Consider the following 27,999-nt stretch of genomic DNA (forward strand, 5'->3'; position numbering starts at 1 on the left):
TAGAAAAGACCAAACCCAGGTTCTCCAGGTAAGTGATTCTGGCTTATACTGGTGACTAAGATGTTGTGTGGGAGCATCTCCCCAGGATCACGTCTCTCAAGGAGAAAGAACGGCAGGCACGTTTCCACAGACATTTCTAAAACTATGGCAACTAAGTGAGTTTTATGGATAAAATTCTGGTGTATTCCCAGGCAGCTCAAGTTATTTAAATTTTAGTTTTGTTCACATGTATGGGCGCACACAGGCCAACTAGGATTATGTTACCAGCGCATTGCCACTGGACAAGTCTGGTGACAGCAACTCAGATCAACAAACTTATTTTCTGGAGAGTGACAAAGAAAAAAAAAAAAGGCTCCCCATACCTTTAAAATTGTTATTTTATACTGTTTAACACCCCCCACAGCCAGGAATTGGCCAGACTTCCCTGCTTCCTTTTCTAGGAACAGGTAACTAACCACTCTCCCCTCCTCCAAGACTTGGCTATTTTTAAAAGCTAAAATTTCTCTTTCCAAAGGGAGGAAAAGGAACGAATTCCATTAATGAATTACGTACATGGAATGTGACTTGTCTGGGACAATTGTATTTGTAAATAAATGGCTTCCTGTTTATTATGTACCTTTTACTGAAAAATGAACTCTAACACTTAACAGAGCACATATTTCAACTTATGGTTTACTTTCCACTTTTTCTTTTCTTTAACTCACTAGAAAGAAATCGGGTAAAAACTGAGTCAGTCGAGGTGTGGGGGTCGTTATCCTTCAGCGTCCATACTGACCTGGGGAAGAGCCACCTCTAAAGTTCTCACGTTTGCCAAAGTGTAAGCAAAGGGGGTTGGCTCCCTGGGAATGTTATTGGAACCAATCTGGAGAGTTTCACTTTTGCCCCTGGGTCTTTCTAAAGAGGACCGCGGCCTCCTTTTGCAGCTTCCAAAGCGAAGCCGGCGCGCAATCGTCTCGGCGGGTAGACTGGGCATCGACCGGACGCCTGGCACCCCTGACTTCCCCTGCGGCCCGCGCTCGCCCACCGCCAGCGCAGTAGCGCCGCGCAGGCCCGGGGCCCGCAGTCTCTAGCCGGGGACTGTGCTCGGGAGGTGACCGTGACGGGGCCGGGCACATGCAGCGTTCCCCGGGCGCTCGAGTTTCCGCCTAGGCGCGGGCCGAGTGCCCAGGGTGACCCAGGCACTCCACTCCCCAGTGCGGCGCGCAGGGCCTGGAGGCCCGAAACTTCACAAAGCCACCAGCCTCCTCCAGCCCTGCTCCCCCCCACCCCCCCACCCCGCCTCCCCAGCCTCGGCTTCCTAGATCCAGGCGCGTTCCCAAACAATGCGACCTACCCGCCTGCGAGGCCAGTCCTCTGTGACCCCTACTCCCCCCACATTCGAACTGTAGCCAAGCGTTAGACCCTTATTCTGAGCCAGCGCGCCCCCTTCCAGGCACAGCACCGTTCGGGAATGGACGCGGAGTGCCCCCCTTCTGTAAATCCCAGGCTCTGGGCCCTGGGCTGGGCCAGAGTCTTTGAAGACCCAGGGGGTCCAACTCCGTGGTTGCTTTTCCTCCAGGGCTCCAGGGCTTGGGGGCAGCGGGGAGGTGGATCTCGGAGAGAGCCGGGGTCAGCAGGCCCTGAACTCAGGCCTTCTGAACTCTGCGGTCCGCGGAGGGGGAGGCTGCAACCGAATCCCGGGGAGAGGAGGCTGGACCCCAGCACGGAAAATCCGCAAACGTGGAACAGAGGTCGACAGACATTTCTACCTTTAATTCTCCCAGGCGTTCCAAAAAGTGTTCGTCAGTACCTCTACGACCTCCAGCCGACCCACCTTCCAAGGAAACTTTCGCAAGTTTTCATTTCTCTCTCTCTCCGCAATTTCTTAGGTTTTCTCCAGCCACCGGCCTTGTCGATTGCTCTACCAACTGCCCGTTAGTCCCCAGGGCTCCCAAGGCCTGGGTATTTCCTGAATTATGATAATAATTGTCATTATCAGGCTGGGGAACGATCGAAGGATCAGAGGACAGGGGACTGAGGGGGAGAGCAGAGATGTTGATGAAAGGAGGTATTTCAACCTTGTGTTTCAAAAAAGTTTCAGTTGACAATTATCAGTAACCCCGATAGACAACTCCATTAAAAAAAAAAAAAAAAGAATTTACTACTGCTCTTGAAAAGCCGTTATTTTTTTACATCGCTTTTAGGAAGATAGATGAACAAAACATCGCGTTTCAAGCCATTTTGATCTGTAATTAAATGGCAGGATCGGTTTGTATTCTCCTACGGCTTTTACAGAAGTTGCAGTGATCCAAAGTCGGGTTGCTGTGTCAGAGTGGCATTTTATTAATGAGAATACAAAAAGCTTGCATATTCTTAGCCCTGCTTGAATTTAGTTGCTAAGCAACCGGTGTATGGTAATTCATCCGCGAAATTTAAATCTTTGAGAAAGGATCGTGCGTTTTGCTGAATGGTCGCCACGAGGAAAACAACTTGTGGGACTGGCAGCAGCTGTTACGGCCGGGCCGCGGGCCGGGCCGGGCCAAGCAGGGATCGGGCCACCCCACCGCGACCGCCACCGCCCCACCTCGGCGCCCCGCCTGCCCCGCGTCCCAGAGAGAAACCGGGCTTCTGCCGCCCACTGCCCCGGCGCTACCCTCCTCCGCTTCTCTGATCCCCATTTCCACTTGAGGCAGGCCCTGCACCTGAGCAAGCCATCTGCATCCCTAGGGCTTCGGAGTCCAGGCCGCGAATTTCCGCAGCCCCTCCCCTCACCCGCACCCACAGGCGCGCAGGACACACACACACACACACACACACACACACACACACACACTAGCGCACACATCGTGCCGCCGCGAGAATGCCAGTTGCCCTCTTCCCAGACCCCTCTGAGGTCACTTCCAGAGCCAACTCTTCCTTGAGGAAGACCCGACTCATAAAGAACGCAGCCCACAGCCCTCCAGAAGGCCAGGCGGCCGCCGCTGGCCGGCAGTGACATCATAGGCTCCTGCTCGCCACGCTCGCGCCCACATTTTAGGATACAGGAACAAACACGGATGTGAAATCAAGAATGAGAGAGAGAGTAATCTAATTAATAGGCCATGAGCCAGGCTAACAAAATCAAAGAATCTGATTACACAAGTACCCCTCTTGCTATCTCCGCTCCCCCACCCCCACCCATGCCTTCCAGCCTCCGCACTGTTTCCTTTCCTAGACTGGAAAGTTCAGGCAAACCCAGAGCCCTCTGATCTCCTTATTGAAATCAAGATCAAGCCCACGGTGGGGCTCCTGCAGCCGGGAGGTCACGTGGGTGAACTTCAGGCCCTCGGAACAGTCGCCCTGAGGAACTGAGAGGTGACCAAGTGACCTACAGAACCGGAGAGCTGGAGAGGTGGCCCCCACACTTCTGACGCGCATCGCTCTTACCAACGTCAGCAACAGCAACACCTGTACTGACTGCTCATGCTGTCTGACCAGGACTAGGAGGGAGAGGTTCTTATCACAGCCATTTTAAGAAGAACTATTTTTAAAAAAACAAACATAACACAGCTCTTCCTTCCTACATCACCTTGTTTCTGAGTCACTGATAGCCTCGCAGTCTTAACTCAAAACTCTCAACACCTTTCCCCCCAGCATAGATGTCTGAGCACAGCCAGGTATTAGGTTTTATCACCGATACATAGCATCTGTTCTAATCAGTCCGGTCAGCCACGTGCATTTCATGAAAGAAGAGAATTCTTTCGATTCTATCCTTCTGCCTTGAAAAAAACCAGGTCCACCACCTAAATAATTAATTTCAAGTCTGCATCCAGTGCCAATACTTGTTCATCCATTTTAGAGTTTGATTAATTACCCTGGAACTTGGGCAAACTAAACTCCATGTGGAGAGAATGTTTCTTCCTTCAATTTAGTTCTGAAAGCTACAAGTTATTGATGGCTCTTGCTCTATTTACATACAAATTGGTGCAAATATGCCCATATCCTAAAAAGCATTTTGTATAAATATATAAAAGTGTCATTTTTGATTTAGCTTGAAGAGGTTGATCATTTATTACAAAAATAAACGAATAAATACAACAATATATTGTTGCTTCCAACAGGATAAATACTTTACAAATATATAATTTAAAAAACAAATTTAATTGTTAAAATTATTTAAAATATTACACTTATCGATAAAACTATCAATAGTATATACTGCATTTAATATTAGAACCAATTATTCTCTGAATGTTGAAAACCATTCATACAAAACAGATTATGAGCATGGTAATAAGCGAACACTGGAGGCTACAGGGAAGCAGAGGGAAACTCTAAGATCAATAATGAACAGTTCTATTTTGGAACAAAGAAGTAGTCCTTGGCTAAGTACTTTAAAAAAAAAAAAAAAAAAGGCAGAGCAACAACAGTAAAGTGACTATTTTAAATACACCTTGAATGATTTATCGCCCAGACTTGCAAGGGAAGATGGTTGGGTGGTTGAGGTGACAGGGGCTTGGACAAGTGATCAGGAGCCACAGGACACTGCAAACTATAAATGGGCCTAGCTCAGGATTAGCCAGATTGATGGAACAGAACTTTGTCACTTTCCTTTGGGTTGGAAGGGGAGGAGGGGTGGATTGAAATGGAGGAAACAAATGGGCACTTTACGAAGCACAAGACACTTGCGCTGCAAAGGAACACAATGACCAAATTCATTAAAAAGATCTGGTGATATATAACAATATTTTCATTATTTACATGTGTAACAATATAAGCCTTAGCACAAAACCTCTCAGTTATAGCTGCCCTCTTTTGTTTTTCAAACATGAATTTCATTTTGTAAATACATTCAAAGGGTTGATTTTTTTAAAAAAAAAAATATGGAGTGCAAGCATGAGCTCACTGTAAAAAATGCAAAATGATGAAATAAAATGGGCTTGCTTTCTCTTCTTCGCCAATGAAAAGTTACTCTGCTACCCTTAAATCTGGGGCTCCTTCCAAAGTAATCAGCAAAAAAGGTTGCTTTTTAATAGAAAACAGTGTGAAATCTAATGTTAGCTCTTTTGTTGTCAGCCAAATCAAGTAAGCAAATACCTCCTAAAATTTTAAATAGACCTATTCTCTGTCTAATCAACCACTACCATTCCTGTAGGGAAAATAGGATTTCATCTCACGTGCCAGTAGTATTCACCATATAAAAACAACCACACCCAATCCTCAGCTTTCTCAGGAGGCCTGTTTTGCTTGCCCCTGCAGACCCTCAGAAAATGATAAAGTTTGTCCCCACCCCCGACCCCCCCTCCAGGTTGTAAATTTGCTGGGCAGAGAGATTACAATAGCAAGAGAAGGAGGAGACATGAAGGCAAAGGAAAGTAAATTGTGGTTTCTTGTTTTCATTTTTTTCCTTCTCTCTGTTTAATAAATGTGGCCTTTTTCAGATTTCACAAATCAAAATGATTGTGATTTTTAGTACGATTTGGTGCTTAAAATAATGCAACCCAATACACGGCCATCTGGCTGGGCTTGATTTATGAAAATGACACAGGGTCTGTCTGGAAGAAATAACTGTTCCTGTTGCTCTCACAGTTTTCCGGGTTTTTTAACCCCTGCATCGATATCAGAGGAAGAGAGAGGAAGATGAGAGAAGGCAAAGAGTGAGTGACAGCTAAATGAGATTAGGAGGAAATTAATCCATAAAATCATTGCTGTGTCACTCCCAAATACTTTTTTTAAGTACAAGACGAAGGGACTCAACTGAGCAGAGCCTTTTGCATCGGTAGGACTCACAACCTGAGGCATTACACTTTCATTTTCCCACATGGTAAATATTGATACATTGACTTGATAAATGTGACCGCTCTGCATGGTGTATCTGAGGAGTGATCAAAAAAAGCTCAACCCCCCAGCACCAGTAAAGTAGATATGGAATCATACTGGGGAAAGACAGGGACATAGAAAGTCTGAGCTGGTAATCACACTGGGGGTAATGCAGTGTGGACCCTAATCAGGATTTTAGAACTACATTCTTTCAGTACAAGGAAAACAACTAAAACGAAACAGAAAACCCAAAACAGCCTAATAATTTAAACTGAACTTCATATAGTTATTAATGGGAAGTGATTAATATAAAAATATCTTATAGACTTGTAAGCTATTCTTTACAACTACTAGCCTTCAGAAAAAGAGGAAAGAGACCTAGCAATATGGTGGGGGGAAGGGAGGGAAAAGAGAGGGTGAACTTGGGTGGGTGGGTGGGGGGGAGCTATGTATTAGCCATTAATAACCAGTTGGCACATTTTTACTGGTGATGTAGTCCAATCTTCTGGTCAAGATGATAAAGGACACAGGTATCTCCGAGAAAAGAACTAGTATTTAGACAATCTCACCTAAAAACACTAAAAACACCCACTAAAACCAAGGGAGAGAAAAATGTTGTGAAATTTATGGATTAACGAGGAGTGACAACTATGTTAAAGTACTAGCAGTTTCTGTCACGTCTGTCCCTTACTCCGTATTTCGTGGAGCAGGCTCTGCTTCCTCAGTGCTACCACTTAAGGATTTGCATTAGTAAAAAAATATTTCCTAAAGAACTCTTTTCTTCCCACATAGTGTGTATGCATCAGACACAGACTATTTCATTCTAACAAATTTATTTTCTCGATCAGCTCTTACGGAATCACTACTCAAATTAAATTACAATCAAATGATCACATCAAAAGATACCCTTACTACCTAGCAACTGTCCATATTTTCATTTCATTTTGATTTGTGCTCGTCTGAAAAAAACACGTAATACAAGATCTGGGGAAAAATAAATTACCGTTTTGCAGCAGTTCATAAGTATTCTGAATAAAATATTAAAAGAAGTCATTTAATGAAAATATAAAGCAAATATTTTTAGATCAACAACGGATCTAACAATTCTATATTGCCGTCTTTTGAAAAGTCTGTTTATTAAAACCTACCAAAAACACTGCTTGGAAATGGCAGTATTATATAATCACATCCACAGCACCCATTCAATCAAAGTTGGCAACGGATTGAGGAGAGAAGTCCAGAGGAGTGCAGCGGCTGGTGCTCAGTCCTTCTAAATCTCTTTATCTGAGTCAGTCCAGAAATAAAAAATAAAAATATTAATAAAAAAAATATTCGCGGTGGAATCTTTAGGCCTCATCCACCCGAGTGCCCGCCGTTAAAGCCGGGGCTGGTGGCGGGGCCTTGCTCCTAGCCCAGTCCACCCGCCCTGCCCGACTCAGCCTGGCCTCCCCCACTCCTGGGTAGCCGTCCCCTTCTCCCTCGCCCATCCCTCTGCTCTTTCGTGATGCTTTATTTCCAAGGTTACTTTGAGAAGACTTTTTCTTTTGGCTTTGCTATTCAGTCTGTTAATTTCAAAAGCTGTGAATATTTTCTTTCTTGCTTGCTTTCTTTTTTTTTTTTTTTTCCTGAAGACTGTTCTTTGTTTTCTCCTTCCTATTTCATAGTCCATTTGTCCCCAAATGACTTTAACATGGCCAACTAAAACAGGGTGCCTCTGCTTTCTTGCACGTCGCTCCCAGGAAAGAAAGTTTCGGTAGATCACTTTAGTCAGCCCTTTGGATGGGGGGAGTGAAAAGGAGAGCGGGGGCGGTGGGGGGAGCTGCTTTTTTTTTTTTTTTTTTTTTTTTTTTTTTTTTTAAGAGGCGAGGACGAGGCAGGTGCTAGGTGCTGTCCACTGTTGCCATGTAGGACTTCCTAGGGTGGGGAAAACCTCACGAGTGCAGTTTTGGTGCGCTAGGCATCTTCACCCTTCTTTAAAAAGAAAACAGAAAAACAAAAAGGAAACACCACCACAGTATAAACGAGATCTCATGATCGCCTCCTTTTTCTCTTCCGGTTTTGTTTGTTATATATACGTATATAAAACAGTCTGGGTATTTGTTACGCTTTTGTTTTGTGTTTTGCCCCTCCTTCCTTGGACTTCAGAAATGTCTTCTTGGTCCGTCTCTCTCTCTCTCTCTCTCTCTCTCTCTCTCTCTCTCTCTCTCTTTCCTCCAAGGGCGGGCATGTTTGTCTTTGGGCGGAGGGGAGGGCGGCGGACTGGCCTGGGCCCGGTGCGGCCCCGGTGCGGGTCGGCGCGGCGGCGGCGGCGGCGGCGGCGGCGGCGGGGGTTGGCGGCGGTGCTGACAGCGGCTGCGGAGGCGGCGGCGGCGGCGGCGGCGGCGGCCCTCTTCGCGCTGCGCCCCTTGCCTTCACTGCACGCTCGTCTGCAGTCCGTGGTGCGGCGGCGGCGTGTCGGCGCTCACGGTGCCCACCTGCGAGTAGACGTCGTCGGGCGTCTGCTGTTGGATCCCGGGCGGCGTCATGCGCTTCTCCTTTTGGCGCCGGTTGCAGAACCAGACCCGCACCACCTCCTTCTCCAGCTGCAGGCTGTCGGCCAGGTTGGTGATCTCCTGCGCGGAGGGCTTGGGGCACTTGAGGAAGTGGCTCTCGAGCGCGCCCTTGACGCTCACCTCTATGGAGGTCCGCTTCTTGCGCTTGCGGCCCTGCGCCGCGATCTTGTCGATGCTCGTGGGGCTGCCGGTGCTCGAGTCCGCCTCCTCCAGCCACTTGTTCAGCAGCGGCTTGAGCTTGCACATGTTCTTGAAGCTCAGCTGCAGGGCCTCGAAGCGGCAGATGGTGGTTTGCGAGAACACGTTGCCGTACAGAGTGCCCAGAGCGAGCCCCACGTCGGCCTGCGTGAAGCCGAGTTTAATGCGCCGCTGCTTGAACTGCTTGGCGAACTGCTCCAGGTCGTCCGACGTCGGTGTGTCCTCGTCCGAGTGCGGGTCGTGACTGTTGAGCCCGGGCCCCGCGCCGCCGCCGCCGTGGTGCGGAGGCCCCTGCGCGTGGTGCGGGTGCGGCGGGTGCGGGTGCCCGTGGTGGTGGTGGTGGTGGTGGTGCTCTGCCAGCTCGGGCGTGTCCCCGCGCACCAGCCCCGGGTGCACCAGGCTCTGGGCGCCGCCGCCCGCGCCGCCGCCGCCGCCGCCCGGGCCCGGGGGCGCGCTCAGCATGCCGTTCACCGTGAAGCCCCCGGGCTGCGAGTAGAGCAGACTCTGCGGCGGCGGCTGCTGGCCCCCGGCCATGGACGGGAGGTGTGCGGCGGCTGCGGCGGCGGCGGCGGCGGCGGCTGCGGCGGCGGCGGCCCCCCAGCCCCCCGGGTGGCCCTGGTGCGGGGGCGGCGGCGGGGGCCCGAGGTGCGGCGGCCCGCGGTGGTGCAGCGCGGTGCCCGCGTGCAGGTCGTCGCGACCGGAGCCGCCCTTCACGTCGGGGCCCTGCGGCGGCGGCGGCGGCGGCGGCTGCGGCGGTTGCTGGGGGCTGCCGGCCATGCCCACGGCGCTGCCGGACCACGGCGAGCTGGCCTCCACGGCGGCGGCGGCAGCGGCGGCGGCGGCGGCGGCGGCGTGGGGTAGGGCCGTGACCCACTGATGCGCGTGGCTTAGCATATGGCCGCCGTTACTGGCGGCCATGGCCCCCTGCATGAAGTCGCTCTGGACCATCTTGACGGAGGACGGGTCCCCTCGGTAGGCGCCTGAGGTCACGGCGGCGCTGCCGGGCTGCATGCCGCCCCCGCCGCCGCCCGCGCCGCCGCCGCCGCCCCCGCCGCCGCCGCCCCCGCCGCCGCCGGCTCCCGCCGCGTCCGAGTGTACAATGGAGCCGGCCGCCAGCAGGCTGTTCCCCGGCAGGTAGGGGTTAGAAGCCGCCGTGGCCATGCCGCTCCGCTCCCGCCACCCCACCGCCGCCACCACCGCCGCCGCCGCAGCAGCAGCAGCCGCGGCCGCCGCCGCCGCCGCCGCCGCGCCCCCCCGCCTCCCGCCTCCTCCCCCCCCTCCTCCCCCGCCCCCGCCCCGGGCCCCGGCCGGCCCCGCCGCCTTCGCCGCCGCCTCCTCCTCCGCCGCCTCCGCCCCCGCCGCCGCCGCCGCCGCCGCCGCGGCCCCCGGCTGCAGCTGCAAGGCCGCTCGGCAGGGCGCGGGGGTCGCCGGCCGGCCTTGGTCAGCAGCAGCAGCAGCAGCAGCAGGAGCAGCAGGAGCAGCGCTCTAGGGAGGGGGGCTCGCTTCTCGGGGCGCGCTCCGTGGCCGCCCCCTTCAGGGGGGGTCGTGGCCGCCCCCCAGCCCCGGCGCGTTCCGCTCGCTCCAGCGGGGCTCACCGGGCAGGGCGCGGGCCTGCGCTCCGGGCTCTTTGGCGGGGCGCGCCGGCTCCCGCTCCTCTTGCCGTCCTCCGCCGAGCGCGGACTCTGCCCGGGCGCGGGGCTCAGTCCACCTGCTAAGTGAAGATTTCACGGGAGACAACAAAGAAAGCAGCCGTTCCTTTCTTCCTTAACCAAATTGTGGGTGACCAGCAACCGGACCGCTGCTTCCCTTGCCCGCTCTCTTCTCTCCTCCTCAGGAACACATTTCACTCGTTTTCCCTTAGAGTAGTAAAACTTTTTTTCCGTCCTTGAAGGCGTGGTGATGCTGGCTGCTCGCGTGTGCGGAGAGGAGAGGCTGGCTCCTGCTCTCCTCCTCTGGTCCTTTCGTTTCAAGTTTTGTTCTGTCCTAGGAAAACTTCTTGCGATGGTGCATTTCTCTGAAGTTGCTATTGCCGGAGCTCTTGGTTGCCTCTGAAACAAGAGTCCTTTTTCATTCTCCTCGCAACAGTCACAGTCTGATGCGACATCTTTCCTTTTGGGCAGAAATTAGGAAACAAATATAACAAGGAAAAAATTGAACAGGAGAAAAATGAGGTCGAATGGCTCTGTTACCTTGTTGCTGACGGTTGGGGTTGGTGTTTTATTTTTTTCCCAGCAGTTGTCTGGAGGAGGAGGAGGAAGAAGAGTGCATTGGTGGAGGTGGAGGTGTGTGTGTGCATATAGGGGATCCTTGATACACAACCAACTCCAGTGGGCACGTTGCACGGCTCGTAGAGTGCACCGACGGCGCTGGCGCTGGCCAAGCCGGAGCGGAGTTGCAGCGGGAGCTCGCTCTGCGCCCTCGTTCGCGCTCTCTCCCTCTCTCACTTTCCCTCTCCCTCCCTCTCTCTCTCTCTCTCTCACTCCCTCTCCCTCGCTCGCCCGCCCGCTCTCGCAGGGATCTGACAGTTCGCTCTCTGTCCCTCCCTCTCAGAGCAGGGACTGTCGAATGTTTACCCTCCGCCGCGAGCGCGCACCCACCACCACACTTTCCCAAATACAAGGAAGTCGAGCACCAGGGCCCCCGCTGATTGGCTACCCGCTGGGTGATTGGCAGGCCCGGAATGACTGGCTCAGGACGCGCGGCCCCCCTTCCGGCCGTTCCGATTGGTTGCTTTTTAATTTAGGCAGAGCGTCGTAGAAGCTGGAAATCTGTCGTCCCCCCCCCCGCCCCCCCCGCCTCCCTCCCCCTCGCCACTTTCTCCTCTCCGCCCCTCCCCCGCCACCCCCTCCGCCACATCTTAACTCTTAGTGTCCGGCCGAGGCGCAGGCGTTCCCTCTGCGGCGCTGTGGGTTCGCAACCGGTCTGGGAAGGGGGATGAAAGGGGAGAGAAAAGGGAGGGAGGCATGGAGAAAGGGGGGAGGGGGGGAGTTAGAAGGAATATGAAGAGGGGGAAAAATCATGAAAAATACCAACCTACCCACTTCACCTAGTACTGCGTTGTGTTGCTGCCCTCCCCGCTCCCCACCCCCATGCCAGAGATTTGTAAAGCGCGCGGCAAGAATGCACCATTCACGCTAATACCTATAGGCAGCTGTATCCCCAGTGGTTTCAAAGTTTCCTTTTTCTTTCACCAGCAGGCCCCCATTTCTGTCTCGGCGGGGGTGGAAAGGGAGAGCTCGCATCGCCAAGGGTTCGGGTCGTGGCCACGCTCCTTGGAAATCCGCCACCGCAACTTTCCGCAGCCGCTTTGCGCCGGCGGCGTCCCCCTTTGTTTAAGTTCTCGGATGCCATCATCTGGGAAACCTGCAGCCCAGGACCAGCGCGGTGCCCGCGCGTGCGAGACGGACCGCTCGCTGCCGCTGCTCGCTCGCTCCCCCACCCCCTCTCTGCCTCTCTGCTCTCCCTCCCTTCTTCCCTCCCCCCCCCCTCCTCTGGGATTCTAGCAAGTAGCGTGCGTGTCCTTGTGTGTTTGGAGGGTGCCGGTCAGCAGAGCCCAGCGATGTATTTGAAAAGCAATCAGTCGACCTTTCCCTATAGATCCAGCGTAAGTGTATTCCACCCCAAAGGCTCTAGGAATTCCCACTGCAGCAGGAGCCGGCCTAAAGAACCAGGATCCACTAGCCGCGCCCTCCACCGCTTACATTGTGCGTGTGTGTGCATATATATGCATTTTTTTTTCCACTCTGGTTATTAGTGGTGTTCTGCTTGCTCGCTATTCTTAGACACATTGGTGCTTTTTCTTTCTCTTCTGTCTCAGATGGGCTTGCGTAGTGGATGGGTTGGCGGCGACAAACGCTTTCTCAGCCCCAGCCCGGCTGAAAGAGTTAAGGGGGACGGGAGGGGGCGCGCGCAGGGTAGGCGGGAGAAGCGGGGGTGGGGGGACGCGGCCAAGCGGAAACGCTGCACAGAGGAACCTCAGCGAACCAAGAAAAAAGAGAAAGTGGCAACGAAAACAAGGGCAAATTGAACCCTCCTCGGGGATTTCCAATGAACTAACCCAACTCGGACATTCAATAAATACATCGTTCCTAATGAGTGTGCGTGGGCGTGCACCCCGCACCCCTAGCTGTGGGTGCGCCTTCCCTGCGCTCGCGGCCCCCAGCCTGCTCCTGCAGCCGGCAGTCCCGAGTTCCAGCGGCGCCCGCCGCCGAGCGGCGGCCCTGGAGGTAGATGCGGAGCCACCGGTGTGCTCCGACTAAAACGTGAGCGGGGCTGCCCTCTCCCGATGAATAATTCCTCCGGCTGAACGCACTTAGGTGAACTCAGTTAAAGCCAGAGCTCTCCAGCCCAGCCGCAGCTACGCAGCCTTTGCGTGATCTCAAGATTAACAGTAGACGCGTAGGATTTATGTAGGATCTCGTCCAGCTCCTGCTTGCCGGGTGAGAGATACCGTCGTAGGTAGGTTTTAGCAAAGCCATGATTGCTAAGGTATAGATCTGACAGGCATCGGTAACCAAGCCCCAAACAGAACGGATTTTTCCCCCCTTTGCGTCCCCCTAAGGTTCCTTTTTATATTTATGTATGTGTATATGTATATATAAAAGATGGAACACAGATTTCATTGAATAAATCTGAGATCTCCAGGTGCAGACGTCTGAATAGTCGGTGCCAGCACCCCGTGTTTTCCTTTCCTGCCGATTTTGCTTGGATCCGGCTCAAAAACCGAGAGAGTCTCGTGGTTTTGTTTACACTGAATGGGGAGGATAGGAACAGAGCCATGGGGCCGCCTTTCATTAATATACAGTGAGGATTTTGTCTAAATTACTGCTATGAATTTCACAGTACACGCTTTCAAAAGCAGTCTCAGGTGGCCTGATGAAACGTGATAGCGCCTCTGCAAACAGATCCACTTTCTTTCTTTTCAAGGAGGGTGTGTGTGCGTATGGGAAGCCCCCCAAAACGTTGTGCTCCTCGATAACAGAAATACACTTCTGTTCCGAGGTCTGTCCCCTTCGTCCCCCCCCCCCTTTCCGCGTACTTAGTTCTCGAGTCGCTCCCCAGCTTCCCCCACCCGGCCCCACCCCGTCCGCCCCCTCCCTTTGCCGAGTGTGATTGTTTTGTCTGGAAAAAAAATCCAAAGTATATAACAAGGGGAGAACAGTTAGTGCTGATTTTCATTTGCATACATTTTCATATATTTTGGTGAAAATAATAGACTGGTGGAGAGCTGGGTTTAGAGGAGTCAGTGTAAAGGGAAGACTAAGGATGCATCGGTTCTGGGGAGTTGAGAATATGCCTTTCCCCCCACAGGCACCTTTAAAAAAATAATAAAACATCTTCTTTTATTTTAAAATCTAACCCTGGAAGTTTGCTGGGTAAGTGTTTTTCATTTTCTTTACCGGCTTTCTCTTTTTCTCCCCCTCTTTTCCGGTTTATTTATGCTCTTATAGGTTTGGGAGCTTATTTTCATTGCTTGGGACAAGAGAGGGTTCACAGAGCAACTGTTTTGAAGGAAGGAAGGAAAAGTGTCTTCGGGGAGAGTAAAAAAAAAAACCCAACCCTGCTAAAATATTACATAAAAAGATGGACTCATTCCAAAGCTCCCCACAGTGAGGCATTTCACTTTTTGGGGGGTGGGGGAGGAGAGTCCTATTAATTTTAATTGTTGATTGTGAGAGGGGAAAACCCCTAGAAATGCGATTATAAAGCACTCAGTATTATACATATTTCTTGTTTTGTTTTTCCTAGAGAATCAGGACTAGAGGGGAAGGTACCCCCTTTCTGTAGCCAGAGCTGAAGTGGTGACCTGTGTGTGCACGACTGGGATTGTTGGGGGGGGGGGAGGATTCCTGCTGGGAACAGGGGGATGGGGGGGGCTTGGCAAAGGGAGGGTCCAGAGCTGCGGTGGAAGGAAGCAGGGGAGGAAGAAGAGGCAGGAAGTCAGTGCACCCCTGGTTAATGCGGATTCTGGGGAACAGTCTTAGTTGCTGCCTCCCAGCTCGGTAGTGAAAGTCCATCTGAAAAGAGGGTGATCAATCAAAACTAACCAGGACATCCTACACTTTATTCCCAAAGGAAGCTGGAGCTTTAGCATCGAAAACTCGATTTTACTTTGTTTTCCATTTTGACAGCCGGCCTTGCCCCTCTCCTTGCCACTGTCCCTGGGTTTTGTAAAAATCGAGGGGGAAGTTACTTGCTAGGTGCAGTTAATTAGATAAATATGGCTGGAGGAAATAGCTAGGCCAAGTCCACGCCTGTGCGGGCACCTTACCTTAGTGAAATAGGCTGGAGAGGATTGTAAAAGCTTCTTGGTTTTGTTCTTTTTAAAGGAAGACGCGTCTGGTGTGACAAGGGGGTAGAATCGAAATGGCTGGAATTTCATTGCACTTGTGCATCCAGAACACCTTACAATTTAAAATCTGTAATTTCTTTGGAAACAGTTGATGCCAAATCAGTGAAATGGCTTGTGAGGAGGGAGGCAGAGATTTCAGTTGGGGAGGGGGGTAAGGATCGCCAGTTTTCCACTCCTTGTTTACGTGCTTGGCAGCCTCGCTTTTGACTGGGGTTAACTCTCTGTGCTCCATTGGACCAGATGCCATATAGAGCTGCTCCCTGAAGATCATTTGTTTCCTTGATGGGGAACATTTCTGAGCAGAGCATATTGGTTGCCATAGAGAAAGAAATAAAAGCAAGAACACTAGTCACATTAAGCTATATGTTTGTGCACTGGGCTTTAGATAAAAGGACCTTGGTTCAGCCAAAGAGAAGAAGCCAAACTAGAGATTTCTAGCGCCACTAAAACTAGCTTTATTTTGTTTTGGACTTTTACAGTTGAAACATATAAGCTAATTTTATTGGTTGTTGTTAATTTTATATGACACGGTTTACTGAACAAAATAAACTTTGGAAGTGCTCAGGAGTCGCACTATTGACTTGTCAGCAGGGGGCGCACTGACTCGTCTTAGCAGGTACTGAGTAAAATGTAGCTGTTTCAAAAGCAAATCTGCTCCTCCAAACTTGCCAAAGGAGCAAACACCCCTACCTTTCTATGCATATTCACAATGGGTAGTGAATTCATTGCATAACACAGGGTTTTAAATGTGGGGACAATGACCTCTTCTTCTCCCACTCACCCTCCTCTGTGAAATGGCCCTGGGGGAGGAAATACAGTTAAAAAAAAAAAAAAAAAAGCATTTGTCCATTTCTCTCAGTGAAGTGTATATAAGGCTGGAAAAAAGAAGTGGGATGTGAAGGCAAAAAAAAAATTTTTTTTTTTTTAATTATTAAGGGTAAAAGAATAAGTTAAGAAGCTACATTTCAGGTTGTATTTTTTTTGGAAGCAGTCAAGAGAGCAAAAATGCCTTCTAAGGTATTATCTGTTAAATAATGAACATTCTTCAACTTGATACATGCTTTGACTTCTAAATAAAACTCAAGCTCTTGGAGATTTAGTCAAGGCTTCCAAGGTCTCTTTTACTCCATTTGATATTTAATGGCTACTTCAATTCTGGGTACCTCCTATAGTAGATTTTGAATTTACCCTTGAAAGCCTTGTTAGGGAAAAGAAAATACAAAGTAGCCATCGGTGAGAGGTAACTGTGGGATTGAAACTTTTTAGGGCAATTTTGCTTGACACAGTTGGAGAAAAGTTGTAACAGGGCACAAGCTCTCCCCCTCAGAGATTTTTAGATACCGCCAAAGAAGACTGAACTTTATTGTGGCAAAAGGATGACAAAGATGTGTGGGAAACTTCCTCAAAGAGTGGAGGGCAAATCCTGACCGGTTCTGAGGAATTAGTCAGTTTGTCACTAACAATTTTCCCAAGGAGATTTAGGGAAGCCATGAGTGACTGGAAGTGAGAAGCTGGCTTCCACGGTTCACTAGTTCAACGCACCTGCGAATGTGTCACAGCGCCTGTTAGGAAGGGGACACATTTCATGAACGCTCCAATGCCCCTCTGGAAGACGGGGAGAAAAGATACCTCATTCTTCCTAACTCAACTCCAAGTCAACCAGGTTCCAGCCATGAGAAATTTTTCTCTGCAACTCACTTTAAAAAGTCAAGGTTTGGATTTATAAATGGTATTTCATTCCGGGAGAGTTGAGAGATTATGGGAGTAATATAAGCGAAGCAGATACTCTGAACAACATTTTAAGTCCACGATTTTCACCCGTGAGCTCTCACATTTAGAGTCAGGAAATGTACTGTCAGGTTTGTGCTAATAAAACAAGGTGGAAATTTGAGGAAACTGTGTAATCTGAGTCCAAACATTGCGTTTTCTTCAGCTCTCCGGACTTTTCAGACAAAAGACTTCTGGATGAGATTCACATGAACTGGACAAATGACTCCAAGCCCTAGTTTACTTTATGCGCCCGGGGTTGCTAAATTCATTTAAAAATTATTAAGAAGAAAGGAAACTTTTTCCATTTAGCCAGATAGTTTGAAAAAGGACTAGTTAAGCAAAGATTGTGCATATTTAGTGCATAATTTTTTGGTATCACTTTTTAAGGAGATCTGTGATTGTTACTATCTCGACTGCTACTTACTTTCCTTTCTTGCAAAGGTACTTAAAGACACACACACACACACACACACACACACACACACACGCGTGAATGAAAAAGAATGCTTGCTCTTTATAATATCTATAGTCTTAGGTTACCTAAAGTAAAAGAAAAAGAAAATAATAATTCTGGGTAAAGCAACAAGTCAATTTGAGAACCGACATATTAGAGAAATTGTGTTAGGAGTCTATAATGATTTGGAGGTGGGAACCGATCAAGCTGGGTACGAATTAAGATCCAAAGTGCTGGGCAAAGCTACAGACTTTTAATCGTTGGGGATGGTGAAATTGCTTTTGCCAAAAGAGAGAATGAAGAACATTACCTGGGTCAGACGCATCAGACACAAAATGGGTATTTACTCATTTGCTTCCATTTGAGAATGATGAGGTGCTCTGATACCTTAGTGGCATAGAAGCACATTTGCCATTAACATTTATAAATTAAAATGTTAAGCACACTCACAACCCATACTGTGTGCCATATACAAAGGAAAGGGCTCTTCAACAGCAGCTTTTGGGTGGAAATCAGTATTTGTTGTCTTGGCAGTGGATGAGTTGTTTCTTGGTCTTGCTAAGTTTTTTGAAGCCTGTGGGTACCGCCCCCCCCCCCAGCCTTGTTCTTTGTATCACTGTGATAACTGATTTATCTGATCTGTAGGAAAGGAGCAAGCATTTACTTTTTAAAGATGGGTTTGGAGGAGCAATTATAAATTCAGACACTATGATTTCTCACCCTAAGAGAAAGCCTTAATCGTAAGAGGCTTTACTTCTGATGCTCATAGGAGCGCTTTAAACTACAGGCCATTTCAGATTGTCGAACGTAAATGAAAAAGGCACGATTAAGTTGGTTATGGAGTGCATGCTTTTAAAACCACCCATTTCCAACAGTTTGCCCACTCTAGCTCTGTGTATGCACCTGACAAGTCCGGTAATGAAAGCTACCAATCGCTAGGGAAGCCGTGGCTGACACAAAGTGATGGACTATTCTTGCCTGCCCCCCTCACCTCCCAACTGCACCCCCCAACACAATGGTCTTCTTTGAATTTAAATTCACAGGGCTAGGTAACATAGAACCCAGCTGATTGACCAGAGTGATGATGATGATTTATTAACCAAAACATGTGGATGTGTCCTAGCTAGAAAAATATTCCAAGGTCAACTTGGGTGTGTGTGTGAGAGGGTGCGTGCGCGTGCGCGCACAGGCGTGCGTATGTATTTGTGTCTGTGTTTTTAAAAACAAAACCCAGAAATATTAACTCAGCTTTGCCAGAGGGGTGGTTGGATTTTTCGAGCTCGTGGTTCAAACAGAAGTGAGCTCCTTTCTCCTTTGGGGACACTCTCCATCCAAAATGTCCCCTATACATTATAAATGTCTCCTTTCTGGCTTGGAACTGGGTAGTTTTGTGATGGGGAAGAGTCATTGTGGCACATTAGGAAACAATCCTTTCACTTTGGTGTCTCTGTTTTTTATTATTAGTTTTTTTTGTTTTTTTGTTTTTTTTTTTTTGGCATTTGAACTTTGCTATTGTCTGAGGGGCTGGGTGCAGATTTCAGCTTATCAGGCTGAAGGCTGCTCTTTTTGGATATTTCCCCCAAACGATGCTTACGTGGTGTCTCTTCTGTGAATGTGGAAATTCCCACTTGACGTCTGGCTTCCTCCGTAGGCCCAACCTGGACCCGTCAGCCACAGGGGGGTCTTCAAGAAAGTGTGGCTATTTTGTTCACCTTTAAAATAGATTACCAATGTTTATTGATATTTGATACTTCAACTGCTACATGGTTTGCGGCAACATAATTTCAGTGCTAAAATATCTGGCAAAGAGACTTTGATAGTAGATCTAAGTGACCTTGCTCATTGTAGCTTCATGTAACTGGGGTTTGTTAGTCTCAAGTTAGAAGTTGTGTGTCCTCTGTTGCTTCGAAGGCTTCCCTCCTCTCCAATTTTCTGTAGGGAGCCTGCTTACTCAATAAAGCCCAAGGGGGAGGATCCCAGACTTACAGTGATGCTTGACAGCCCTCAAATCTTAATTTAGGGTTCTATCAGGGTGCAAAAATCCCCGTAAGTCACAGCATGTATTGCTCAAATGGCCGAGGGGGTTCCCTTTATTTTTAATTCCCACCTCAAAAACAAACAAGTAAAACTTCACTTGGAAAAACGCTGACTGTTGGAAGTACCTTAAGTTTGAAAACACTGCGATTTCATTGCAGGGGTCTGGCGGGCGATTCCTTGCCAGGGTTATAAAGTCAGACTGGAGCTTCCCCTAGAAACAACGTTTGCCTTGGGGGACACCAACGCTCAAGGTCTCCAACCATTCCACCGCAGCGAGGTCTCACCAACCCCCAGCCCCCCCCCCCCCCGACCCAATTTGTGGCTGTCAGAAGCCACTTCTCCCTAATAGGTGGCAACTTGTGGGGGTCCCAGGGCCAAGCTCCGCTTCCTTAGACTGGATTTTATTTTATTTAGATCACAGTTTGCGTAATAAAAGCAAGACGATCCCATTACTCCCATTCTCCCTAAGCACTGCCCTGTAAGGTCTTTCAAACTGTGGTCTGAGCGCCCACAGCGGCCTTCGGAAGTCAAATTAGCACTGCTTTTCTAAGGCAAAGAAAAATGGAAAGAGACAAAAAAAAAAAAAAAAAAAAAAAAAAAAAAAAAAGGCAAAGGGAGAAGGAGAAAAGGTAAAAGGAGTAAGGTGGAGAAAAAAGCTGGGAGATTGGGGACAGAAGAGGACAAGAGAGAGGGAGAGAGGGGTGCCGGACAGCGAAGAGGTGAACGCTGCTGAGTCACCCTAACAGGTCACGGGGTACACAGGAGCCAGAGGGTGCAGCGCAGGAAAAACAGGGTGCAGATTCCCCCCCACCTTCCAGGCCTCCTTCCCGCTCCGCGGTAGGAGCGCAGACTTGGAGCTCGGCGCCGCCCGCCCGCCTTTGTCACCGGCTCCGTGCGCGGCCGCGGGCTCCCGCGGTGGGCTTTGTTCTGGCGGAGCAGGGCAGGACCCCTTCGCACTGCCGCGTCCCCGCCCTCCCCGAGTTGGGGACGGTGGGGGTGGGGACAGGGCGTAAGGGAAGGGGACCAGAGGAGCATCAGCGGGCGCCTCCGAGCCTGGGATTTCTTTCCTTCGCTTCTTTTCGTAATTGAGCTGTTGTTCTCCCTTCGGAGGGGGGCCAGGGCTGCGCGGGAGGAGGGAGAGCGGGAAGGGGGGCGCGCGTTCTCAACCCGAAGCAAGGGCGAGGTGCAGCTCTCCTTGCCTGCGTCGGAAGATTTGTATTGTATGCATGTATGCATGGATGGATAGACGCATGCATGTATGCATGAGGAGAACCGTTTAATTTGGTCCCACGTTCTAGGTTTATAGCCGAGGTTTTGGCAGCTGCAGGGCACCACAGATCGGTGCCTGGTTATCTCCTAAGATCTGTTCTTGAGGTGCTTTGGGGCCGCGGGTGGGCGCTGTAGACGCGCCCTGGGTCCGGGGACTGCCCACGGAGAGCGCGCAGATCCCTGTGGCGGAGGCCTGTGGCTGGGGACAAAGAGGCAGACACTGGGAGCAAGCAGAGGGCAGGCGCGCACATGCACCCACGCGCGCACCCCATCTGAAGTCCCTCCCTGAGAGCTCCCCGAGCCTCGGAGCCCAGGGCTAAGTCTGGAAAGTTCGCTCCTTGCAGAGCCCGCTCCTTTCTCTTACCATTACATTTAGCAAACGGCGTTTGAACGTGTGTCACCCTCTCCCCAGCCACCCCCAAGGTGTGGGCAGATTGTAAGAGTTACTGCTCTGTTATTGTTTGTCAAACAGGCCCTTTCTCTTGGGAGAGGGGCGAGGGGCATGTGGCGGATCCCGGGCCAGGATTACATTAATCAAAGCATTATTTCCCCAGAGAAGTGGAGCACAAATGAGAGTAAATCCTAATAAAATTGGATCGCGGAGAAACGGTACGCTTTAAGTAATCTGTACTGCCTGATAAAAATCTCACATTTATAAGATGTGGGTCTTAAAAAAAAAAAAATCCGCACACCTCTGGCCTTTGCTTGGTTGCTGGGTCCTGATCGGGACGGGGGACAGTCACTACCCAAAGCTCAGATGAACTTCTGCAATGAGAAAGGGACATGGACACCCCAGGGTTCAAGGTTTCACAAAGTCAGGTCTACTCCAAAGTCACTTTTGGCCCTGGGCGCCCCCGTTGCGGTATGTGTAGAGTCCCTGGGACGGATCAAGTCCCCCTCGGTGGCCAACTCTAACTCTGTTCCTCTGGGAGCGTGGCCCCCACTCTCCGCCTCCAGCGATGCTGTGGGGTGGGCAAGTCCCCGGAGGTGGGGGGAAGGCTTGCGCGACCCGCGAGCTGGGTAGGGGCGGGCGCGGCGCCGGCAGCAGATTCCCGGGTCTCCCGATTCCCCCAGCCCAGGACGCGCCGAATCCGCTCTCGGCCGGGGAAGGGGCAAGCGTTTGAGGGTGACTGCTGGGGATGCCGAGGGCTCAGCTCGCCGGCCTGACTTCTGGTACTTTCGGGTCGTCCCAACCAGGAAGCGAGGCTCGAACTCGATCCGCCTTCGTCCCCCGAGTGGTAGGAAACTTTGCGACGCTTTGCGCGGCTGTGCGCGGAGAGAAAAGAAAGGCTCCCCCTCCTACCCCCAGAGTAAGGATGAAGTCAAACCAAGCCAACCGGCCAGGTGGCAAACTCCCCCTGCCAGCTCGAGGCCTCCTCCAGCCTGCGAGACCGGAGAGCGGGCTGCGACGCCCCGCGGCCTCTCGTTGGTGATCAGCGTGCAAACCCTGACCCAGTCCGGCGGCGGGTGTGCCCGGGCCTCAGGACTCCGCCCGACCCTTATCGGCGAGGCGCGGGGGAAACCCGCTACAAGTCGGGGTCCGCCGGGTCCCTCCTCAGCGTCGGGAGACTGGCGGCTGGGCCCCCCGCGCCCCCCCACCCCCATCCCCCGGGCACCAACGCGCGGCGCCCCCTGCAGGCTAGCGCCGGGAGGAGCCAGCGCGCCGCTCGCGGGGGCGCCGGGGCCGCGTGGGTTCCCCGGCGCTACCCACGGCCACGCCCACCCGCGCGCGCACACCCACACGCGGCGCCAACGCCTCCTTCGAACGCTGGCTCCCCGCCGCGGAGGAGCGGCGCGGCGGGGCGGGGCGGGAGGAGGTAGCGAGGGCACGCAGGGAGGCGCGGGGAGGGAGGGAGCCGGCGTCACCCCCTCCCCGTCCTGCTCCCGCCCCCTTCTCCGGTCCGCGCCGGGCAGCCCCCGCTCTCGCCCGCGGCCGCGCGCCTCGTTCCCGGCCCTGCGGGCTCTGGAGCCCCGAGAGCCGGGCGGTGAGCTCGCGGGGGCTGTGCCGCCTCACCTCCGGCGAGCGCGCCTCGGAGGGGCTGCCTCCTCTGCAGTGTGGCGAGCGGAGCGGCTGGGATCGGTGTGCGTGTGCGAGGGTGTGCGTGTGTGAGGGTGTGCGTGTGAGTTGCGGTGCGCGCGCAGGGCAGGGCAGGAGGCGGTACGGGATGCTCCGGTGCAAGCGTAACCTTTTCAGCCTTGAGATCTAAATTTGCAAGCCTGGAGCTCATGCGTCCCCACCCCCCATCCCCCCACTTCTCTACACGTGCGTCTCCTACTTTTGCCTTCGTCCCCGTCTGATTCCCAAAGAGATCCCTCTTGTGGTCTGGGGATATTCATGGACACCCTGACTCACGTGAGCGAGGGTAAGGCTGAAAGGGACAATGTTCGCTGAGTAATGCCACCGGGAGCATTTCCTTCATCCAGCCTGCTCTTTAAACTGGATTTCACCCGCCGGGAACCCACGGTTCAGCGGCTTGTGTATCTGCTTCCTCTCTGTCTTGGCCTTAAAAATTGCTTGGAGGTTGTTTTTATTTTTGGACGCTTAGGTAGGAGGTAGCAATCCATTGAAAATCACTTTCTGGCTGTCTGTTTTAGCTGAATAGCTGTGCTCCTGTTGTGTGCCACTGTCCTCAGCCCCTTTCCAGTTTACTGGCTCCTTTCCAGTGATGGGCAATTTTGGGGGGAAGTGAAGACACCCACACCTTTTCAGTTCTGAAATAATGACTCCCCTTTCCTCCAGTCTGTGATTTCCATAATTTCATACAAAACAGGGCTGGCTGTCACTTATCTCTCATTTGAGAAGAGAAAAGCAGACTAGCAGAAGAAAACTTGGGCCAGATGTAGAACCTTCTTCCTAAAACATTAACCGGTCCCATCCAGATTGTTCAACTCTCAAAGGGAAGGCAGGGCAGAGAGAATTCAGAAAAAGGCTAAATATTCACGCCATTCCTGAGAATATGAACCCAAATGCCAAACTGTATTTTTAGTGACGTGAGAGTCAGAGGACCCTAAAAAGAAACTTTATAAATACTTTTCAGTTGTCCTCTTTTTGTCCTCATCTTAGCATCTGAGGCTTTTCAGTAATTTGGAGCTACCAGAGGTACATATTTTTTTTTATTTCTTGGATTTATTAATATTAGATGTTTTTACTATTAGCCACAATTCTTTATAAGACCTCCTGTCCTGGAGAAAGGCTGTAAGTGAAATTTACACACGTTCACCCAAGAGACTGAACCAGCTAGTATCTTGATATAATTTCAGTTACTCCTTTTCATAGGATAATTTATAGGCAGCTAAATTTTAATAAAGAATGCTAATGGTGAGATGTGAATGTTCAACGCGATGAGTTTTTGTTTTTGGAAGACAGAATTTAGCTTTTCTTTGAATTATTTATCAAGCTGCTTGCCCATAGGCTTTCCTAAGAGGAGAGGAAGGTGCAGGGGAGGGTATCACTAATTTACTTAAAGCTTATGTTGACATACGATTATACAACTAGCCTTTTGGAAAACAGTAAATAACTAAACCATGTCTATAAACACCCACCTTTGGGACTGTGAAAAAAAAAAAAAAAAGGAAAACCTAATTACTTCCATAGAAAACAGCACTCAGTTAACAGTTAACTAAAATATTGTTTGGCAATCCTTAGAAGCTCCTCCTCCTCCTTCAGTATAGTACCCTTTGGTAATATACACATATTTATACATGATGTAAATATACATATGCACATGGGTAGATGTTTATGTACATAACATAACAACATATATACATACCCCAACTGAATACATTTGCATATAACATGTCCATGTGTAATATAGCAAACTTCTACGATTAACAATACATTCTACAACAGATAGTCTTAAAATAGCTGGGAGAGTGAGTAAAGCATATTCCTATTGAAAAAAAGTTCAAAATTTATTTTGAAATCTGAATTGTGCTAACCGTAGATGACACCACAGAAATCAGTAAATAATACATGCGTAGTATTAATATTTTAAGCACACACCCGGTTTAAAAGTACTATGAACTTCAATAACTTGTTTTACGTAAAATAAAAAGGGCATCATACTTTAGAATGCACATGTAAAATATAAATATTCTCTCTAAATTCGGGTATTTTTCCCCCCGCAAATTAAATACTGTTATTTTAGAACAGAAATTAAATTCAATATGCAATGAAAAAGAGCATTAATGTTATTTTCCATTCTACCGTAAAGAAAACACTTTTAAGTAATTTTAATTTTATGGGCCTTTATACCATTAAAAGACTTTCAGTTGTCTACTGACAATTCAGAGTATAAACAGGAAATTTGAAGCATAAATTTATACTTGAAATGATTTGTATAACATGTTACCTATTTGCTTCTTGTTAGATAGTATTCTGAATCTTGGCATTTTCAAGGGCTTTTTTTTTTTTTTTTGGTTAAAATAAGAATTACAGTTAGAATGAATACACTGGCAAGAATCCAAATACACTTTTTTGCCGAGCAAACGTAAAGAAATGTTATACCCAGATGTTATACTTTAAAAGCTGTTTGTCCCAGTCGATAAAGGAATCCAAATGATAAAGTTTTAAAACTTTCTTGAAGACTATGATAGGAAGAACTTTCTCACATAATGAGAGTTGCTTCTACTGACATTATAAAATATTATTTTGGCTTCTCTGTATAAATGCATATTTTTTTTACTGAAAAACATAAAAATATTTATGGTGGTATTTCCACATGTAATTTATCACTTATTGATTTCAGAGAGACTATTTCAAAGACTGGTAACTCATTGGTGGTATCTAAATATTAGTGGTGAACCTGTGAAAACAAAAATCAGTTTAGCAAACTGCTTTTTCAGGCTTGTTTCTTAATCTCTTGAAAAGTTTGACGTTAAAATGATGGAAATACCACAAGTGAAAATTTTAAAAGAGAAATATTGCTTGGAAAGAGGTAAAAACATTTTACTCTCGATGGGGTTTTGAAATCAACTGCAAAAATAAATTAGCCTTTTATTTCAGAAAGTTTTCTATGTGATGGCGTGGTGTGATATAAGTAGGCACAGGCTACGTAATGATTTTAAAATGCACAACGTTCATTCAAAAATTTGGACCAAGAGTCATTCACTACAAAAATGTAAAAGAATCTTTTCTGTCGATGTAATTAATGAAGTGGGTGAAGGACTATTTTAGTAGGCTCAAGTTACACATATAGGAAGATTTGTAAGAATAAATACTTTGGCATTCTGTGGCCTAACAGCAGACAGAACTGTAATATAGCAAATGAAACTCCCCAGAATACAGGCATCCAAGATTCAATTTTTCAAACCATTTTTCATAGTGAATTACCTTTTCAATGCCCTCACATTTAAACACCGACTTCATAGCCTAACCATTTTCTCTCTGCCTCCCTCCTTTCCTTCTCTCTTTCTCCTTTTCAAGTCTGTAAGCAAGCAGTTGGGTGAGGCTAATTTAGTGAAGGTTCAGAGAGGGATTTCAGGTAGCCAGCCCCAATGTTTAGCCACTACCAATGACACACACACATCGAGGGGAGATGTATCTGTGCTCTCTCAAAACATTTATTTTCTTTCCTCACCCAACTACCAGCGTCTTTTAAAGAGAGAACCAGGCGAGGTCTACTGAAGGCAAAATAAATCAGAGAATTGAATTAATTATCTGGAGAATTCAGGCTGCTCTCCCTTCTGCCTAGCTATTAAGGAAAAAAAAAAAAAAAGGGAGAGAAGACATAGCGAAATTTCAACAGTCTACAGTCTAGATTGGCTCTCTGTAGTGATTAAATTTCTAAGATCGCAACTAATTCTATGAGATACTGCTTGTGCCTTCAGTCTACCAATGTAATGAGAGATAGCACACACACACACCTGAATGGGCACCCCTCTGGTTGAGGTATTTACCAGATTTAAATAAAAAGTGTTGAGGGGCCTGACTTGCCAGGTTTGGCTGAGTACATTGATTGGATAATTGTTCACCTTTCTACTGAGCCCCACGAGAGGAGACACACACACATATTATAAAATATTTTAAATTAACATTAAATAGTCCAACTGGGATCGCTCAAGTTATTTACATCTAACAATGGATTAAAATGTTAGCATTATACATTTAATGAACTAGAATCTTAGTCTCCTTGTCTGCTCTGACTTGGAAACATTTGCTGAACACATTTTCGAGGGTCTTTTGGGGAGGGCGATTTTCTCAGTGTAATTTGAAAGGGGATCTCCTTTTACTTTCTTCCTTTACTTTCTTGGAGGGTGGAGGGGAACAAAAATCGAGAAAATACGAGAGGGCAGTGTTATGTATTGTAGGTGGTAATCAGGCCCACAGTCTATTTTAAAGTAGTCTTTGGTACAGTGGGCTGAGATAGAGCTTGATTTGGGTTTAATCTGAAGAACACTAATAAACATTAATTACTGGTAATTTAAAAAAATATTATTTTAAAAATAGCAAGTAAGGATCTCTATGAATAAGCTTGGCTTTCTCAAAAATTTCTGGAAAATTATGTCACTACATTTTGCATTCGTGTAATTAAACATGCTGAAGTATTGTTCTAACACATAAAGCATGAAGACTCCAAGAACAAATAAAAACGTAGACTGGATAAAAGGAAAATATTGCTGATTTCATATTTGCATTACCTCGGGGAGGGAGTGGCCAGGTAAAAATTAGGAGCCAGTAATGCTTTGTATTTATTTATAAAGTTGTATTACCCTGAAACGATATCCTTTGTCTTAATCTTAGGAAAGTGAGATCATCTTCTGAAATTTTTAATGATTCCTATTTCTAAATGCCCCTAAAGGTAGGGACTCGCTCAATAGCTTTCGTGTTCACTTGCACAGAAATTAAACCTATAGAAAGATTCAGTGAGTAAATGAATGACGTTTCATAGCTGGGCCGTTGGACCTCAGATTGTACTTTAGTTGTTTATAGCCCTGAGTCGTCCGACCCTATTTTGTTCCCTTGAGCCTCCAAGAACTTATATCATGCGAAATTATTGCAGAATCACTAATTATTCCTCACGTCAGACCCTTTTCCAAAAAGTGATGCTATCCACCAAAGATTTATGGCCAAACAGAATAATGAACTTATTCTTAGGGAGCTCTCCTGTCATGAGAATTTACAAGATTTTTTGGGACTAGCACCTCTAGGGCCATTTCCTTGGCTGCTTTCCTCTCCCATTTTGGAGCTGGGGCCCAGTTCTCCATGTTGGCCGTGGATCACGGTGGAGGTTGTTGTGAGGTAGCCATGTAATTTCTTTATCTTTCACCTGCAAATTACACACATTATTTTGCAGCTCAAAATAAGCATTCCCAATGAGTTGCATTCAGTAAATGTCTTTCACAGCATTAGTACAGAACTGAGGTACAAAAGAATATTAATCTAATACATTCCAAAATTCAAATACTTGTGATTAATAAGCATTATTATCTATAAATAAGGCCCTAATGATACTTTGGCAGTGTTGTAAACACAAGAATCAGAGGCAATTATTGTCATTATTGTTCAGCAAGTACTTCCCATGAATACCAAATGGGTTTTGCTGTCCAGCTACTTGGCAAGAAAGGTTCCTATAAAGAAACAGATGTTG

At 48.7% G+C, this 27,999-nt stretch overlaps 1 protein-coding gene and 3 long non-coding RNA genes across 10 annotated transcripts in view; 1 reads left to right on the forward strand and 3 right to left on the reverse strand.

The window, feature by feature from the left end:
* The window catches only part of LOC123580615, a 50,483-nt gene extending 38,066 nt beyond the window's left edge, over positions 1-12,417 (reverse strand). Inside the window, exons 1-2 of one of the 2 annotated variants that reach the window (XR_006703387.1) lie at positions 11,670-12,417; positions 11,391-11,450 (exon numbers count right to left, since the gene is read on the reverse strand). This is a non-coding gene — a long non-coding RNA (uncharacterized LOC123580615). The remainder of the gene's footprint in view (positions 1-11,390; positions 11,451-11,669) is intronic. The other variant, XR_006703386.1, reaches the window with a different exon arrangement.
* On the reverse strand, positions 4,838-9,779 carry POU3F3 (POU class 3 homeobox 3). The gene has a single exon (XM_045445560.1). The coding sequence runs from the start codon at positions 9,687-9,689 to the stop codon at positions 8,190-8,192; it is 1,500 nt and encodes a 499-aa protein (XP_045301516.1). The 5' UTR covers positions 9,690-9,779; the 3' UTR covers positions 4,838-8,189.
* On the reverse strand, positions 10,194-11,307 carry LOC123580614. Its single transcript, XR_006703385.1, has 2 exons — positions 10,718-11,307; positions 10,194-10,576 (listed from the first exon to the last, which is right to left on the reverse strand). It is a non-coding gene; the product is annotated as an uncharacterized LOC123580614 (long non-coding RNA).
* Positions 12,418-13,676: 1,259 nt separating the features above from the next.
* LOC123580617 overlaps positions 13,677-27,999 on the forward strand; it is a 107,907-nt gene continuing 93,584 nt past the window's right edge. For 2 of the 6 annotated variants that reach the window (XR_006703397.1, XR_006703394.1), the window contains exon 1: positions 13,677-13,903. This is a non-coding gene — a long non-coding RNA (uncharacterized LOC123580617). The remainder of the gene's footprint in view (positions 13,904-27,999) is intronic. The other 4 variants (XR_006703396.1, XR_006703393.1, XR_006703395.1 and 1 more) reach the window with 2 other exon arrangements.

Source organism: Leopardus geoffroyi, chromosome A3, assembly GCF_018350155.1.
Source record: "Leopardus geoffroyi isolate Oge1 chromosome A3, O.geoffroyi_Oge1_pat1.0, whole genome shotgun sequence".
Lineage (NCBI taxonomy): Eukaryota > Metazoa > Chordata > Mammalia > Carnivora > Felidae > Leopardus > Leopardus geoffroyi.

Bases quoted from the DNA above. Each gene is read 5' to 3' on its own strand.
- POU3F3 (XM_045445560.1), bottom strand. From the start codon at position 9,689: ATGGCCACGGCGGCTTCTAACCCCTACCTGCCGGGGAACAGCCTGCTG.